At 28.4% G+C, this 18276-nt stretch overlaps 2 protein-coding genes across 4 annotated transcripts; one reads left to right on the forward strand and one right to left on the reverse strand.

Moving 5' to 3' along the window:
• The first annotated feature begins 7734 nt into the window (after positions 1-7734).
• LOC112692051 (calcium-transporting ATPase type 2C member 1-like) lies at positions 7735-10166 on the forward strand. 2 transcript variants are annotated; one of them, XM_025566572.1, is made up of 4 exons: positions 7735-7961; positions 8032-8136; positions 8403-8751; positions 9942-10166. In XM_025566572.1, the coding sequence occupies exons 1-3, from the start codon at positions 7956-7958 to the stop codon at positions 8487-8489; spliced, it is 198 nt and encodes a 65-aa protein (XP_025422357.1). In that variant the 5' UTR covers positions 7735-7955; the 3' UTR covers positions 8490-8751; positions 9942-10166. The 2 variants fall into 2 exon arrangements, with proteins under 2 accessions (XP_025422357.1, XP_025422358.1); XM_025566573.1 differs by having other exon boundaries at positions 8412-8751.
• A 158-nt stretch (positions 10167-10324) lies between these two features.
• On the reverse strand, positions 10325-15824 carry LOC112692050. 2 transcript variants are annotated; one of them, XM_025566571.1, is made up of 5 exons: positions 15180-15824; positions 14724-14852; positions 12299-13583; positions 12110-12231; positions 10325-10850 (listed from the first exon to the last, which is right to left on the reverse strand). In XM_025566571.1, the coding sequence occupies exons 3-5, from the start codon at positions 13533-13535 to the stop codon at positions 10659-10661; spliced, it is 1551 nt and encodes a 516-aa protein (XP_025422356.1). In that variant the 5' UTR covers positions 13536-13583; positions 14724-14852; positions 15180-15824; the 3' UTR covers positions 10325-10658. The 2 variants fall into 2 exon arrangements, with proteins under 2 accessions (XP_025422356.1, XP_025422355.1); XM_025566570.1 differs by lacking the exon at positions 14724-14852.
• Positions 15825-18276: the final 2452 nt, after the last annotated feature.

Genomic DNA, 18276 nt, shown 5'->3' on the forward strand with positions numbered 1-18276 from the left:
TTTCTATGTTGATTAGAAAAGGTGATAATTACAACTTTTTATTTTAAGTTTTACCTATTAAAAAACTTTATCATTAATAATTTGAAATTCATAATGGAAAAATTACAAGTATAAAACAATAAATCGATGATTGCAGAAACGTCACAAGTTACATATTTTATGAAATTGAGTATTAGCAAAAACGTATTCTAGTCATGTGTTTCTATGCGTTGAATGTAAAAACGTCTTTAGCTCTACTTTTTTATCAGATAAATAATTAAAAGTTATCAGTGTTTTTATAGTAACGCATAAAAGCATATGACTAGTATTCATTTTTACTAATATCCAGGGACGGCGCGAGGGGGTGGGCAATAGGGGCAGTTGCCCAATCCCCCACGCCTTAAATTATAATTAAGGCCCCACGGTTCTGATTTAACTAAACTTAAAATATTTTATTAATATAAATTATAAGACCCAACATTAATTTTGCCCAGGGCCTCGCAAACTCTAGCACCGTCACTGCTAATATCTCAATTTCATAAAATATGTGATTCGATCTACAATCATCGGCTTTGATATATTTTAATATTTTAAATGTATTATTATATCATAATTGCATTGGATTTTGTGGTGCTTTCCAGTTGACTTTGAAAAGGCATAATGAAAAATAAACTAAATAATAATGAAAAGTGAAACTGGGCATTTTTTGTACACTAGTTAGTGTAAACTTCGATAATGCATTAAATTATCATCTTGATAAAGCAAATTATTCACTATGCCTGCATTACACAGTAAACACAGAGGCTTTCCTAATAGGTTTATTACATGTATATGTTACGGGTAAAGTTCAAAAATGGGTAGTTTACACAATACCCGGGTAAAGTACATCTTATTCATATGGATAGTATAATGTGTACATTATCCAGTGTGCTATAAGTTTAATTCGAAAAAAAATTATTAAGTACCTGAACTATGTATTATTAAGTTATTATTTTATAATAAAAAATGTTAAAAAATTAAATAAAGTTGTTTATTGGAATACTTTGAGGCATTTTGAGTTGCAAAATATCTCTCCAGATTTACATTTAATCGTACATTTATTTGTTAAATGATTATTTTTACGCAAACATTTTTTAAAACTTTGACCATCGAAAAAAATCGTGCATTAGCTATTTCACAAAAAGATTTTTTTGTAATCGACACTTATAAAATATTTATAAAAGTTTCATTATGATTTATTTGTTTTTATTCACATTTCTTATTTCAGATAATATGTTATAGTATTTTGATTCCTTTAAATTTACCGAATTTCCATTATTTTTATTAATTAATTTATTATAATTTCTATTTTTATGACGACAAGGTTTTTTTTTTAAAAAACTAAATGATCAAACATTAATAAACCGAACAAGTGAACTTGAAAACCAATAGCACCGTATGTAGTTTAAAATTATTATACAATATCAATGCACACGATTTAACATCATGTAGGTACAATTTCTATTTTATCGTATTTTATATTATATTATATTATTTATATTATCTACAGTTCATATTTGTCGTATTTTATTTTATGAAAACACTTTATTCACTCAGAGATAGATATTGTAAAAATTACCCGGTTGATGTACCTACAAAATAAATGTTTTACAAATATGTTTACTTTATCCAATGGGCATGGGTAATGTTCACATTACCCGGATGATGTGTACATTACCGGATTTTCTTACTGTACCCGTAACATATATGTATAAAAGTAGATCACTATATTATCCAAATCTAATAAACCGTAACTCGACGTTTTTCTTAATAAATAACATTATGACTTAATAATTAAATAATGTTTTTATTGTGTAAATGATCGAACTTATTTAACATAGTATAATCGGTTGTTTTTAATTTGTTAAAAAATTGTAATGTTGTAAATATACAAAATTTATTTCAACCAATATAAAACGCGTTCTTGTATGTTTAAACTGTATAACATGAAAATATAATATGGTATTATAATTATGAAATAATAATTATTATTATTATAATTATGAAATAATTATAATTAAAAATTAAATTTAAATTATTATTATATTAATCAGTGGCGTAGCCAAGGGGGGCTAAGGGGGCTATAGCCCCCCCCATGGGCCGTGTTTATATGTATAATGTATCTTGACTATTTAATAGAATCAATGGATGCTCGTTTTAATCAAAGGCTTATTGATGTTATGCCACTTGAAGGACTTATTCCGGCCAATTTAAATATGTATGACGATAAAAATATTATAAAAGCTGCTAAAATATAAGCCCAAGATCTCCATGATGATACCTCATCTACAATCAGAGCTGACCTGTTCATATGGAGGCAACAATGGAGTCAAAATACTATTCCAAAACCGAATTCTGCTCTTGATTCACTCTAGCATCGCACCAATCTTCGACCTAACATTAAAATACTTTTACAATTAATGGCCACGTTACCAGTTACCTCTTTCACTCCGGAAAGAACGTTTTCAGCACTTAATCGCTTAAGAAATTTTTTAAGAAGCACCATGTCGGAAAACAGACTGAATGGGTTAGCTATGGCTAATATAAATAAAAAAGAGCAATTCGATGAAAGTGAAATAATAACTGAATTTGTCAGAAATTCGCCTAAGAGGATGCAACTGTCAGAGTGGAGCAAGTGACTGAACACTGAAACCAAAATTATTATTATTATTATAAATTATATATTAATAAATATTTTTAAAACTATACTAAAATGCTTGAATTACGTTTAGAAACTTGGTGGTAGATGGTGGGGGGAATTCTCATATCCTCTCTTACCTTACTTATCCAAAAAAGTGGTTAGCCCCCCCCCCATTTAAAAATCCTGGCTACGCCACTGATATTAATTAATTAAATTAATATTATATGATATTAAATAAATATTTATGAAATATTATATTATAGGTACATTTTCACAGACATATTTTGAAATAGTTATAACTACAAAAACTTATATATTAAGTATGGATATTCAGAAATTGTAGAAATATATTGTAGAAATAAAAACGTATCAAGTTATTTTCCCAGATACTAATAAGAACAAAAATATGAATTTAACCAGAAGTGTTTAGTACGACTAAGTATTTTATGAAACTGTGCCTACCTTCTAAAATAAAATTAATAAATGGAAAATAATGAATACAAACACAATATTTCCATCAAAATGCATCACTCTATGAGGATGATTTTCTATAGAAAGCGTGATTAAGATTGTTTTTTTTTTTTACTTTTATTCGATAAAAAAACAAAATATAAAGAAAATTATACCATAACATAATATTACATACCTAGTTATTCTAATAACAGCTGATGGTCTGCATCTGATATGAGTTATATTTCAAAACCTAGACTTAACATATAGACGAAACATTTAGTGTTTGATTTTGATATATTAAACTTTTTTTATATTTGGGAATACATATAATGCAATATCTAGAAACGATAAATATATATGCATTAGTCATTTATTTTAATAATTATTTTTTAATTCTAAATAATAATACTTATTTTAATATTTAATTTTTTTTTCTAATAATTACATGAATATGTAATAAATCTATCTGATCATCAGTTTATTGTTTTGTACCGATTATCATAAGATTTTGAGAAAAAAGTGATTGATATAGTGTCCAGTGTTGTGCTTAGATAAAAAAAAAATATCTAAATATAGATAGATACTGTAGAAATTGAATTTATTTAGATATAGATAGATAAAATAATTTTTACCTAGATATTTATATAAGGCATCAACATTTTCATCCGTTTGTAGGCGAACTCTTTTGGTCTTGGGTAATGATTGTATTATGTAACGATCCATTTCAAAATATAAAATATTTCATTAATAAAATAAAATTGAAAGTCATAGACAAAATTATGAAAAATATGAAGACGGTCTGACGATAAACACTGAACACGTTGTGGATGAGAGTGCGCTGCATACAGTTCAAGTTTTTAATAAATACCTAACGGACGTTTCACGCCTAATATTTATTTTGTTGTACAATAATATTATGTAGACACATCAAAGTACGGATTCATAGAATTGAGGTCCGGTAATGACAATTATTTAGAGCACATGATTACATGAACAATGGACATAATTTATATATAAATATTGAATTTAAGGCGGTCGAATGATGATGGAAAACGATGAACTTCTGTGTAGGTACAGCGTAATGCGTATTGTAATATTGCTATTTTCTTATCGACAATTATTTCTGTATTTTAGTATTTATAAACCATCTACCACGCAGCTGCAATAATAACTAGTTTAGACCTATGGTGCGTTATCTCTGGTTCTAATATTCTTGTAAATGCTTTTTTCGGCGTTCGTAATACCACAGAACAATAGTAATATGAGCATGAGACTTCTCCGTATGGGCCATACTATGAAATTATAAATAATTCTCACCTCCCATGCATATTATGTAGGTAATATATGTCTATATACATAATAAATTGTCATTGTTCATAATTAATAATAAATTCTATTTAAAACTATTTTAGAACCAATTTTTGCAAGTAAATATACAAATAAAATTGTAGATTAGTTATTACTAACTATTAGGCACATATTTTGTGAATTATCTAGATAAATTAATCTAGATGGCTATGATTTTTATCTAGATGAAAATTAGATGTCAATTTTATTTTTTATCTAGATAAGATAACGATATGAAGTTTTTATTTAAATAACACATCTAGATAAATTTATAAATATAAATTATATGTATAAATATATAATATATAAATATAAATTATATTATAAAAATATATAAATTTATCTAAAGCACAACACTGATGGTGACTCCTTATATGAAAACTCCTTCCAGAAGTAGTTAGGGATGTCAAAAAAACATCAATGGTTTAAGCTAAAAAAAATCGATATTCAACATCGATGTATAATTTTCGATATTATTCATCGATGTGTCACGTTTACCGATGTTTTAATTTCGATGTTTGCTTTATTTCCGATGTTCAAGGATATTTTAATATAAATTAATTAAAATAAATTAAATATATAAATTAATTTTTATTATATTTTTAAAATTTTTCATTTGCAAACAATAAAATATAAATATACCTACGTATAATTATAATTTAATATTAACTTGGTGAATAAAACAAGTGAGGATGACTGTATCTTAATTCATAATATACGAGTAGTCTTTTCTTTTTCTTTTATTAGCTATTAGTATTTAACTATGATAGCTCAGCAATTACAAATTATACATAATACAACATAATACTTTACATATTAATATTATATAACATGACCAGCATCCAATATAAAGGAAATTAGTGATTTTATGGCGGTAGTGGATTTTGTATTGAGTATGGAGTAGATATTAAGGGGGATATAAAGAATTTTAAGTAGGTTAACTAAAATAATGCGTTTGGTTTAAAGGGCAGGGCAGTCAAATAGAATAGGGGATAAGAAGCAGATACATTAATTTAGGCGAAGTGTGCAAAATGGAGAATCATTAAGGCCAAGTTTAAAGGATAATGATTTTAGGAGAAATTTACTGGCAAGTCAGCGGCATCTGATATTAAATGGTGGGCAAGTAGATTCAACTTCCATAGCAGAGCAAGTAGTAGAACTAACGTAACCCATAATGGTTCTGATGCATGAGGTTTGGAGTTTATTAATTTTTTCTAATTAGAAAAGGAAGCAGACCCAAAAAGGAAGCAACCGTAATCAAGTTTGGAATGTATAATAGACAAATTTATAGATAATAGACTTGAAGGGTGAGAGCTCCACCAAGTACCAGTTACAGATCGGAGAAAGTTTGACCGTTGAAAAGCAAAAGCGGTGACAGATGAAATATGTGGAATCCAGCGCAATTTGAGGTCGAGTGTGATGCCTAAATAGGTAATACTGGTTACAAAGGGGATAACAAAATTGTTATGATATGTATTAAAATTGTTTAAATATCTACAACGAGTGAATATGATCGATTCACATTTATCAGGGGCATCAACGAAAGACACTTTGATTAGGATATCATTTAGATCCAACAGGGCAGGTTGAGGCTATCAATGGCGAGATTAAGATGTTTATTAGAAAAGAATATAACTAATTCATCAGCGTATATAAGACATTTATGACCGGACTGAGAAACATGCTTTTTAACAATATTCATATATACATTGAATAAAATTGGACTAAGGCAGCTACCATGAGGAAAGCCAGTAAAAGTGGATCGAGTATTTGACGATCCGAAGGGAGAGGAGAAAACAAGTTTTCTGAAATTGAAGAGAGCGGACAGAACGTTACAGAATTTAGTGGGTACATTTAATGAAAGAAGATAGGTGATGAGGGTAGGTATGTTCACGAAATCGAAGGCGCCGTGAATATCTACAATGTGGTGACTAGGAATTCCTTATTGTTAAAAGAATGGTAAATATTACCGATAAAATTCGAGAGGTATTCCATTGTATCCAATCTCTCCCTAAGAGCAAACAAGTTTGCAGGTAAAACAGAGTTGGATTTCAGCCACCAATCGAGTCTTGTTTTCAGTATATATTCAAAAATTTTGCAAAAAGAAGAAGAGAGAGCAATGGGATGAAAAGAATCATTAGAATTAGGTTTGGAGATAGGGATGACACGATAAGATGTCCATGAAGGAGGATCGTATGATAAAATATTGTTCATAATAGATAAAAGGTAAGCCAGAGCATTTAAAAGGAGGTGTTTTAGCATAGTAGGTGATATGTTATCAAGACCAGACGCGGTAAATTTCCGTGAAGATATTGCTAAATTTAATTCTGACATATTAAAAACATTAGTGAGAACATGAGATGGAGAGTTTTGAGAGTGATCAGGAGGGCAATACTCTGATATAGAAGGGACATAGCACGGAGCGACTATAGAACAAAAAGAGTTGAACCAATCGTCATTATCTGAGTGACTGACAGGGTTGATGCAATTTTGATAGCGCTTAGCTGTTGACCAAAAGTGATGTATGGGGAAGGATGGATTTAGATTTGAACAAACTTTTTTCCATTTTTTTCCTCTTTTCATTTTTTAATAGCCTGGTGGTTTGGGCACAAGCGTTGCGATAATTAATAAAGTCGATCATGGAGCCTGAGCGACGAAAGTTCCTGAAAAATTGGGTTCTGTTTTCGACAGCTTCAGAACAGTCAGAATTCCACCAAGGAGGAGAGGGTGGATAAAGGTTAGTATTTAATCTTTTCTTCGGAATATTAGAATCGGCGGAGATGTTAATGATATTAGTAAAGGTAGAATGGGAAAAAATTGGTGAAGTAGAATTTGTAAGTGAAGAGATAGAGTTCTGAATTTGGAGAGATTACGATGACCAATTAGCTTTAATGAAATTGAAAGGTAAGTGAATTGAAGATGAAGAATCCAAGGCGGAACTAGATGGCACAGGATCGGTGGTCCTGTTGAAATTAGCTGTTATGATAATGGGGATATGGTCGCTACTGTGAGGATCGTCGAGGACTTGCCAAGATAGATACCAGATGATATCAGGGGAATAAAAAGATTAGTCAATTGCCGAGTTGGTTGAGTTGAAGCGACCCACATGTGTAGGACTACCATCGTTGAGAGAACAAAGTCCTAATAAATTGATGCAATCATAGATCTGAGAACCACTGCGGGATGCAAGTTCAGAGCCCCAAGCGGGATGAAATGCATTAAAATCGCCAAGTAGCGTATTATGCGATATCAGGTTAAAAAATGCATATAATTTTAAAATGTTGTATGTGGTAAATCCAAAATCAAAGTAAGTGTTATAACTCAAACTTCAAAACTGAAATTAAAAAAACGTTCATAATAAATATACAAAAATAAAAAATAAAATCAGCCGTTTTCTTTATTTCGATGAAATATACAATAGTATTGTACATTTTTTTGGATATTCAATGGAGATACATTGCAAGGGCAACCTGAAGGAGTTCTTTTAGTAGTAGCTATGAAGGTATTTTTAATTTGTATAAATTTGTTTTATGTGTTGGTATTCTTATAGCAATTTTAATTATTAATTTTAGAATAAAATTTATGGTGTCAGTGACAAATATATAAAACATCAAGAATATCCATTTAGTTCCGAACAAAAACTTATGGCTGTAAAATGCATAAATAAATATGATGATGTAAGCGTTAAAAAATTATAATTTATCATTTTATTATTACAAATTGATAATATGTCGGATCATCAACTAAGATCCATGGCAAACAATGTATCTATTTTTACCATGTTACTGCTCGTCACAAATTAACAATAATCAATGTACTTTATTCTTTAATTTATTTAATCTTCTTAAAATTTTACATAATTGTTATAATTCATTCAATTTTTTTATGAATTAAAAATTATATTTTACCTATATATATATATTCATGTATCTATAAATATTAGGCTTTACAGGCAAATGGAAATGTGGTTGGTATGACAGGTGATGGAATTAATGATAGTGGAGCATTAAAAAAGCTGATATTAGCATAGCTATGGATATAAATGGAACTATGTGCAAAGAAGCATCAGACACGATACTAGTTGATGATGATTTTCAAACAATTGTAGCTGCTATTGAAGAAGGAAAAGGAATACTTTTTAACATTAAGAATTTTGTCAAATTTCAACTTAGTACTAATATTGCTGCATTATCTTTAATTGCCCTAGCAACCATTTTTACAATACCTAATCCTCTAAATGCTATGCAAATATTATAAATGAATATAATTATGGATGGACCACCTGTTCAGAGGTAATTGATTCATACTTGTTTCTTGTAATCTATTGCTTTTTTTTTTATAGCATATTAAATATATTTTTAGCCTTGTAGTAGAACCTGTAGATAAAGATGTTGTAAAACAAAGTCCTCGTAATACCAAAACCCCCATGATTCAAAACATCAATTTGAAAAGTTCACCAAACTCTGATTTTTCTCCTATATTTACTACAATACTTTTGCCATTTCCACATCGTACCAATGTAACCATGAATGCTATATTTTTCATTTATGTGTGACTCATAGAATTCAATTCCAATTCTGTTGTTTTCATACATGGCTCGGTTTCACCAGTAAAACTACTTTTATCAACTGCTAAATCTATTGCCTACAATACTAATTTTCAATAATGCTTTTGTTAATTTTTAATTATATTTAGGATATAATTAAAAATTAGGAAAGAAAAAAAAATATAACTAACTTATAATTGTTTTTAATTAAAACTTGTATTTATTATCATTAAATAGCAATGTATTACAAAGCATCTATTTATTATTATAGTTATTAGTATATATTTCAATTTCAGACTTGATAGTAATGTGAGAATAAAATAGTACATACAAGACCGTATCTAAAAAAATTTTTCTGGAGGGGTCCAAAACATGTACATTGTAATTTTAATGATTTAAGATTTTAACTTTTGATATTTGATTAAAAATAAGACAGAAAAAGATTTAATTTTCTTTTATTAAAATTAATATCATATGAAAATATGATATTATGATATAAAATTTAAAGCAGTCAATGATTAATTGGAGTTTAAGTCATTTTTGACTGAAAATATTTGTTGGTATTAAAAATATATAAGTATTTTAAACATTCGTAAAATAATGAAGACATTTCAGGGGCTCCAGATACCCTGGACCCCCCCTCCAGATACAGCCTTACACAGATAACGCTCAAATTTTCATCAAATATTTTGTTACTTACCTTCCTATATTTTAATTTGCTATACATAATTAATAAACAAAAATAATTAATCCTAGCTCAATCACATTACTGAATTAAGTATATAGGTACAGTAAACAATAGAAAATTATAGGTATTTGAATCAATTAACGTAATAAAAATATAACTACTAAATAAATATTTAATAAATAAAAAATAAATTATTAAATAAATAGATAAATAAATAAATATGTTATATTATGTTTATTCATACACAGAAATATGTTTCCGAATGCCCTACTCTCATTCGGATGTATCACGCAGAATTTTACCACATAACCGAACGCATGTGTAAGCGGAAATATTTCAAGAATACATATTAGTCGGATCATGTGAAAATTCGTGTGGAAAAGCTATCAATAGTCATTCACTTCAGATTAGCGACTTTTATGAATTAAAAATTCTTTATTTTACTAGTACAATATATTAATACATAAAATAAATATTTAACATAAATAGTTCATTTTTTTAATAAGACTAATGCACTTTTTACATTTATTTTTATTTACAGCTATATTTATACATTGATAATTGTATGATTAACTTATTTTAGATAAATCTACAATTATTAATGTTAAAAATCATCTATTATCTAAATTAATTAGACATATTATTATTTATATATATATAAATGAATACAATATATTCAATTCGTATAAATAAAATATAATTACTGGAGCCTGGATTCCAATGCATAGTGTATCATGTTTTGTGTGATTCTATACAATGTTTTCAAAGTACAACATTTGTTTCAATGGAAATTATTATAATGACAGTTTTTTTTTTATTAAACTATATAAGCATTAAGTTTTTTTCTAAAAAAAAATTGTCAATGGTTTATAGAACATATAAATGCAGGCCCTAATTATTACATAAATCATAAAGAAAATATAGTTTTCTTATTTAAGTAATAATCATTCATAGTTTTAACTAGTTCAATTTATAGAACAAATTTTCATTTTTTTAAAATTATTATAAACTGTACTGATCAACATTGGTATTTCACTAAATACTTCTATGTCTTGGCAACTGCGGTTTTCTTTTAAAATGTCAATATTTAATGTAGTTAATTCAGGAACAAAACCACTAAACGCTTTTAATACATTTTTAAAGTCAGACATATCGTTCTGTAACAAAAAATAGTAATAAATATTATATAAAAGTTAAGAATATTATTTAATAAACTAAACATATCAGTAACTACATTAATTTAAAAATTTTTTATCTTGACTAGGTAATTATTTTATTGTAATATACCACTTTTAACAAAAATTAACTTTATTATATTTCATTATGATCTATTTGTATGTTTAATTTGTTATTACTTGTCAAGATAAAAAGTAATCCCACACAAATACAATATTTAAGTCTTTATATTTTATTCATTTATTTAAAAAAAAAACCTACTGTTTCACCTACTTTACAATTATTATTTTTATTTTTTAATAAATTTAATTAAATTAATCAAATCATATCTAATAAAATATAGTAGCTAAAATAAATTTAAGTTCTTTTTTGATTAATTATTTTATTTTAGTTATTATATTCAAGAAAAAAAAAATCCTCTGTTGTATGAAAATCTAACTACACATATAACACAGTGGTAGTTATACATGATGTTTAAGGAGGGGGCGAAAATAAAGCCAACCCTCCTCTCCCTAAGTATTTATATACATACATATATAATATAAAATAGACATACAAATTATAGGTATAAATGTATAATAATGTTTATATATTAATAATATTAACACACTTTATCGGAAATTTATAAAAAAAATAAAAAGATATAAATCTATTGACATAAAATTTATCTTATAATAATTATATAAATTTGCAGATAGGTGTTGTTGGAACAGCAATATATATAATTTAAAAAAACTAAATCCTAAAAGGAAGAGGTGAATCTATCGCCCCACCCATTATAATAACCACAGAAATAAAAAATAGAAATATAGAAATTTTTCCATATTTAATATAGGTACCTACTAGATGTATAGATATGACAAATGATGTTCATTATAATATTTTATTTAATGCATTATGAACAATGATGAAAAACTTCTGATTTTTAAATTCAAAAAATTTGAAATAATGTCTACTGCAAATATGAGTATATCGATTTTTCTGGATTTATTATTTTATGATGAAATCATATTATTTAGGTATGGTTTAAGATAATCTAATCAAAGTTAACTGATGCTTAATTATTTTTATTTTTTATATAATAATACTAAAAATTTTTTTTTTTAATTTAGCTTATAATTATTATAAAAATAAAATGAGAATTTAAATACATTATAAGTCTTTACATTTTAAAGGAAATACATTTTAAATAAATCATGGTTAATGTAATCTTAACTAATATTAAATAATACTTTATTACCAATTCAATACATTTTTCTATTGAAACGTCTGTAATCCATACTTTTCTCAACTCTTTGTTATTAATATACTTGAAACACTGATATGTTAATTTTGTATGGAAAAGATGCAAGGTATTCAGTGCTAGATAAAAATATAAAATACAAGTTAATTTTTTTTTTTTTTTTAATATTGTCGTAAGAACCATTACCTTTAAGATTATTTATCGGTAAATCAGAAAACACATTATCATCCAATTGAAAACAATGGTCGATGATCAATTTTTGTAATCCAATGAGGTTTTTGAATATCAGTTTATAATCACAGGCTGTTAGAATGTCGCCATTTAAAATTTTTAATCTTGTAAGATTTTGGCTCATTCTTGTTATTTTAAAAACATTAGTTAAACCTATGTAAGTTGTTAATTTTTCTAGTGTACAATCTGGTATTTCTAATGGTACTGAATCTTCTAATGAGACCATCATCAATTCTTTTAGGTTCTTTTTATTCTTTAATGAATTTAATACTTTGCTGAAGCATTCATCTTGGTAGCCACAAAGGAAGTAATGTGCATTTAATCGCTTGAGATTACACAGTTTAGGAACACATGATGCTAATACACAACATGGAAAATGTATAAGATCTAAATATTCCAAGGTACTCATTGTTGACAATTTATCACCAACTTTAGCATAATCTCTTGTAAAGCATAGATTCTTAAAATTTAATTCCAAAGATACTAATTTGATATGTATTGGTAGATTTAAAAAAATATGATAATTATTGCCAAGCCTTAATGTTTTTATATTTTTAGCGGTCTCCAAATAATTTACAATATTTACATATGAAAATATATCCAAAGAATTAAAAGTTTGTTTTTTTTTAGAATCTTTGTAGTTCGGGTAAAACCTTCTTATAGCTTGGTGCCAAATTAATATATTGCAATTTTCAAATCCTAACTCCTCTAAATTTGGAGCACATCGCATAATATTGTTGAAACAAAAATCAGTCAAATTAGCTCCTTCAAAATAAATCCGTTTTAAGCTGAGTATTTGTTGGCGAGTTGTATTACCATAAGTTAAATCCCCTACCCCCTTAAACTCCAATTGTTCAAGTTTGTCACAATCTAAAATAGCATCAAGTAACATATCAGTATGTCGAGCAAGATTATTTATATGTACAGACACAATATAATCAGCTAAATTTTTGAAAATTGGAAATACTCGATAAACATAAAGTGAACCATCAAATGTTAAGTTGAAAAATTTTCTTTTTGAATTCAATAACATGCTTTTGAATTCATTAAAAATTGGTAAATCAGAGGGTAAACCATCATCCCCAAGCGTTAAATCTAATTTTTCTGCATTTTCATTGTAGCCAAACACTTCATTACGTGCAAATTCTGGATGTATAGATGCATAATACCATTTAGTGTTGACTAAAGCCATTTGTTGTCGTTCGCTAAATGATAAGTATTTAAATATTTCACTAAGAATCTGAAAATCCAGTATAACAATTAGTAATTTTATAATAAGTTATAGTTTTAGTCTGTACAATGTCTCAGTGGCAGTTATACATGGTATTCAAGGGGAGGAAAAAATAAAGCCAACCCTCCTCCACCCCATAGTACTTATATAAATACATAATATAAAATATACACACAGAATAATCTTTACATATTAATTATATTAACATAGGTACTTTAATATAAATGTATTAAAAAAGATATAAATTAATTAACCTTTAAAGGGTATCTTATAATAATAATTATTTATTTAAAAAAGGCATATGCTATTATTATAATTATTTTAATTAGAGCATATCCATTTTTTTTGCTTAGCAAAGCGTAAAAATATATTATCTAAAATAGCATTAATTATGTCTCTACAGCAGGGATTCCAAACCTTTTTAACTTACCAGCACACTTGATCATTTTAAAAAATGTCCACGACACACTTAAATAAATAATAATGAATGTACATAATGTCATAATTATATATATTATAAAATAATATAATATATATAACATAAATTTAATGTGCCATTTGAGATTGATGTTTTTTACATAATTCCTCTATTAGGGGTGAAACAGTTGAAACGATACAAACTATTAAAAGACAATCAATATCACAATTCCAGGTAAATCCAAAACATAAATAACTATCAACATATTTATGTTTAACATTTAAATTTGAACTTTTATCGCTTATTAAAGCTGATTGTTTAATATTAATTTCAATATTTAAATTGTTGTAATTTGCATTAACATCACTGCCATCTGTTAATTTACACTTTTTTAAAAATCTATCCATTTTTAAATGTAATTAACAATATTTCTTGATCAAAATATCTATATAGTATAATGTGTAACAATTACACGTGCTCAATTTTCATTATGATGAGCATCGGTTATGTTTTTATTTAGTCATTATAGTATGTGGTAAAAGTCAACGCAACTGTTTTTAATACCCGTATCGGGTAGTATCGGATCCTATATAATATTATAGCTGTTTTATCATTTTTTATTTTCATGGGAATTTCAAAGTCAATGCTATCATAAATATAAATTATAATTTTGATTATTACATTTAGTTATACTTAAAAAATTATAAAATTACAAAAATTATACGGCACACCTGAATAATTTCGAGGCACACTTGAGTGCCGTGGCACAGTGATTGGGAATCCCAGCTCTACGGATATGAAGCAGTACTAGCCCATTTAATTGGTCTTCACTAGTTGTTAATCTCAACTATATCTTCAATCTAAATAAATAAAACAAATTGCAAGCATAGTAGCAATATATAGCATTAAAACAATTAAAGTAAAAAAATATTAATCAAGCAATTAGTTAAAAACATTAAATTATGCGAGACTAAGGCATATTTATAATGAAAATAATTCTATAGTAATATTATGAAAATCATAAGCTAAGAAATAGAAGTTGGTACTAAAAAGTAGGTTCAAAAAATTTGTAGATATGTGTAGTTGGGCCAACAATATACTAAATTTAAAAAAATCAAATCTCAAGGGAGGACGATCCACCTATTGCTCCCCTCCCCTTATAACCGCCACTGCAATGTTTTACATACCTCCGAAGGAATTGCGTCCATATTATTGTTGTGGGTAGTGAATTGACTGATGACGTAAATTGATAAATAATTAATACAATTCCAGCTTCAGAAAACTTGCTTTAACTTGACAGTTGGCGGTTAAATGCTTTACTATATTGATTAATTAATTACATTTTTTTTAATGATAACAAAATGCGTTTTGGCAAAGTTCAGCGTTGAATGACACCACATGTATACAAAAACGACTTGTGCCAAGTGACGCAAATAGATATGCCTTATGATCATAAAATAATAATAATCTGAATTAAAACGTAAGAACAGTTGTTATAGAGTATGACCGACTGATTAATTTTCAAATTAAATTATAGTCAATGATTACAAATGATGAAAGTTGGAACTAGTGATCTGAGAATTATCAGAAATGACGGTAAGTTTGAATTGCTGAATACCACTAACGGTAAATAGTAGTGTTTACGATCAATGAGGGATGAGGGTAGTTGTTGCATCAGATAAGAATTATAGCTGATAAAAAACATTTTTGATTAGAATTCTAACCTCAAAAAAAATAAACTTAACTCTTAATAGGAGTTGGGGACAGTTGTCCGAAAAATGATAAGGACTGGAATCGAAAAACGGCGGCATAAAATTTCTAAAAATGATATTATAAAATTATTTCTTTGTTTAAAATGTTATACTGTTTCATTTGAATGATAATTATATTTTTTGATAATAATAACATAATTAGTGACATATAAAATAAACATAGGTATCAATTATCATCAAAAATGAGAATCTTTATCATTGAGAATTTTGTGTTTATGAATTTATTACACTTCTCTAAATACATTATTTTATTGTAATTTAAGTAATTGACCGTTAATTCACAGTTTTTTCAAATTTGCTCTATTTACAGACTTACGGTATTAATGGTAGGTCATATGTAGTTTTATACTACTACTATACTGAATAGTGAATACAATTGAACGACGTTTGAAAAAAGTGTTACGTGCCAACCGATCGATCTGATGATTCAGTTCCAACGTCTCAGTCAACGCTTGGTTGTAGGTGTAGTCAGGAATAATTAAGACTTTTTAAAATAATTAAATTAATTTAACTCATAAAATTATCCTAACTACAACTCTGTAAATATTCTAAGTAGAAATTATTTAAGTCCTAACAATTGTAACTTATAAAAATAGTTTGAAATATTTCTAAGTCCAGACCATAACATACACTGACGTGAAGGTGCTCAGTACAGCATAGCCAAAACTCGTCTGAATAAGGCCTGTTCGGGACCCCCTTTTATATCTGATATATGCAAGTGTGTGTGTGTATATATTAATGATAATAAAATATGATGATTTCTTATTGATTCTGCATGTGTGTTACATAATTATTGATGTAGGGATACAGGATGTGGTCACTGTCGTTTCGATTATTCATTTGTTATCTTAATTTCCCATATAATGTTTATGTGACCTAATTAAATAATTTAATTTATCCACAAGTATGGTTTTGATATTCGTGAGAACCTCTTATAATGTGTTTTATAATATGTGACCACACGAGACGCGACAAAAGTAAGAAGTGAGTAAGTGAGTAACTTATTTATTTTCGTTTTTCCTTAATAATACCGTTGTACTTAGTCTTTCGACTGAGTAACAAAATTCACGGATCCTTACTTGTTGTCGAAGTTTAAGACATTATATATATAAGTCATTATAGACTCCACACAACTTCAAAAATACTATGCGATGTCATTTATACTTCCTAGAAATGTTGAAATATTGATTCCCATATGAAAAATATTACTGGTTGCGCCGCTACCGATCCTACAAATATAGCGGTTGTCGGCAACGACTTGCGTTTTTTTTTTTGTTGAGGACGGAAGTGCAGGAGGGTTAACTACTTAACTCTTTATGTCGGAAACACGTATATTTTTATAATAAATAATAAATTAGCGGGCACCCAAATAAAACTTAATCGTAAGATCTAATTAATATCAATAATATATAATATACAATAATAAAACCCGCTTTGATCGGCCCACTGACCACGTGGGGCTAAATAATAAAAATGGTGACCTGGATGCGACTGCACGGCTATTGAGATGTTACCTGGGTTTCACCAATATGGAGGTCTCGCCGGACAATTTCACGTATATCCTCCGTGGATCAAGGAAAAGCCAAAATCCTCACAAATGTCCAGACGCGGAGAACCGGAGCGCGTACGTTACGTTCGGTTACACTGCTCGAAAAAGACAAAAAGGCTCAGCGGTCAACAGCTAAGCTTACGGCCGAAACACATGAGCGGGACCGCGGGAGGGGAGAGTATCCATAAAGATATCGTAACTTGTTCCGTGTTCGAACAATTACATTTACGTTAATGAATGCTTGTGCATATTGTTATAATTGTTCGCGCTGTATATATTGTTTGTGTAAAATTTGTTCATGTCATCATTTTCGTGCGATGCGTTGCGTATTCGCGGCCCTCGTCGGCGGCGGTGATAAGCCTCCGTGTGCGACCGGCCGGATACGTTATCGCGCTGTTATCGTCGCACGTTAATGATTGTTATTCCACGTTTTCAAAAAATTGTCGGTTATGTTTTGTAAAAGTTTCAAATCATGCTCTCAGTGCCACAAAGTTCATTAATTTCGAGTGTTTTTCTATTTTGTGTGGTGGCACTGGGGCATTTTATCTTCATTGTGGTGTCCGGCGGCCTTAGCCTTCGTGGTGAATGTCGTCGGACCCATCTCGCTCTTGTTTTTCTGTCTTCGTGGTGTGCACACCGAAATTCATTTTTGTTAGTTTTCGTTAAATTCACGTTTTGTTGCTGTCTTCGTTGGTGATTGTGATTCGGTGGTCGCACGTACCAGACTGTGACATTTTTATTTGTATAATTTTAAACACTGCGGTGTGCCGTCTAAGGCAATTGTAGTCATAGTTCTGGTGCGGTCGCGTCGGGATAAAATCCGCCACCAATTACAGTCATCACATGTGAGTATAGGTCGACCATATTTGTTTCATTGTGTTAAAGGCCGACGGGCCTCAGCCGTCGTAGGCACATTATTATATTGTTATTTGTATTATTTGGCATTGCCGTCGTAGGCACATT

This window comes from Sipha flava, unplaced genomic scaffold (assembly GCF_003268045.1).
Source record: "Sipha flava isolate LNK unplaced genomic scaffold, YSA_version1 69_pilon_pilon, whole genome shotgun sequence".
Lineage (NCBI taxonomy): Eukaryota > Metazoa > Arthropoda > Insecta > Hemiptera > Aphididae > Sipha > Sipha flava.

Coding starts and splice junctions, on each gene's coding strand:
- LOC112692051 (XM_025566572.1), top strand. Junction 8,137..8,402: donor GCATAAATAAATATGATGAT/GTAAGCGTTAAA, acceptor TATAAATATTAG/GCTTTACAGGCAAATGGAAA.
- LOC112692050 (XM_025566570.1), bottom strand. CDS start 15,200: ATGGACGCAATTCCTTCGGAG. Junction 13,584..15,179: donor TGGACGCAATTCCTTCGGAG/GTATGTAAAACA, acceptor CTGGATTTTCAG/ATTCTTAGTGAAATATTTAA. Junction 12,232..12,298: donor ACCGATAAATAATCTTAAAG/GTAATGGTTCTT, acceptor ATTTTTATCTAG/CACTGAATACCTTGCATCTT.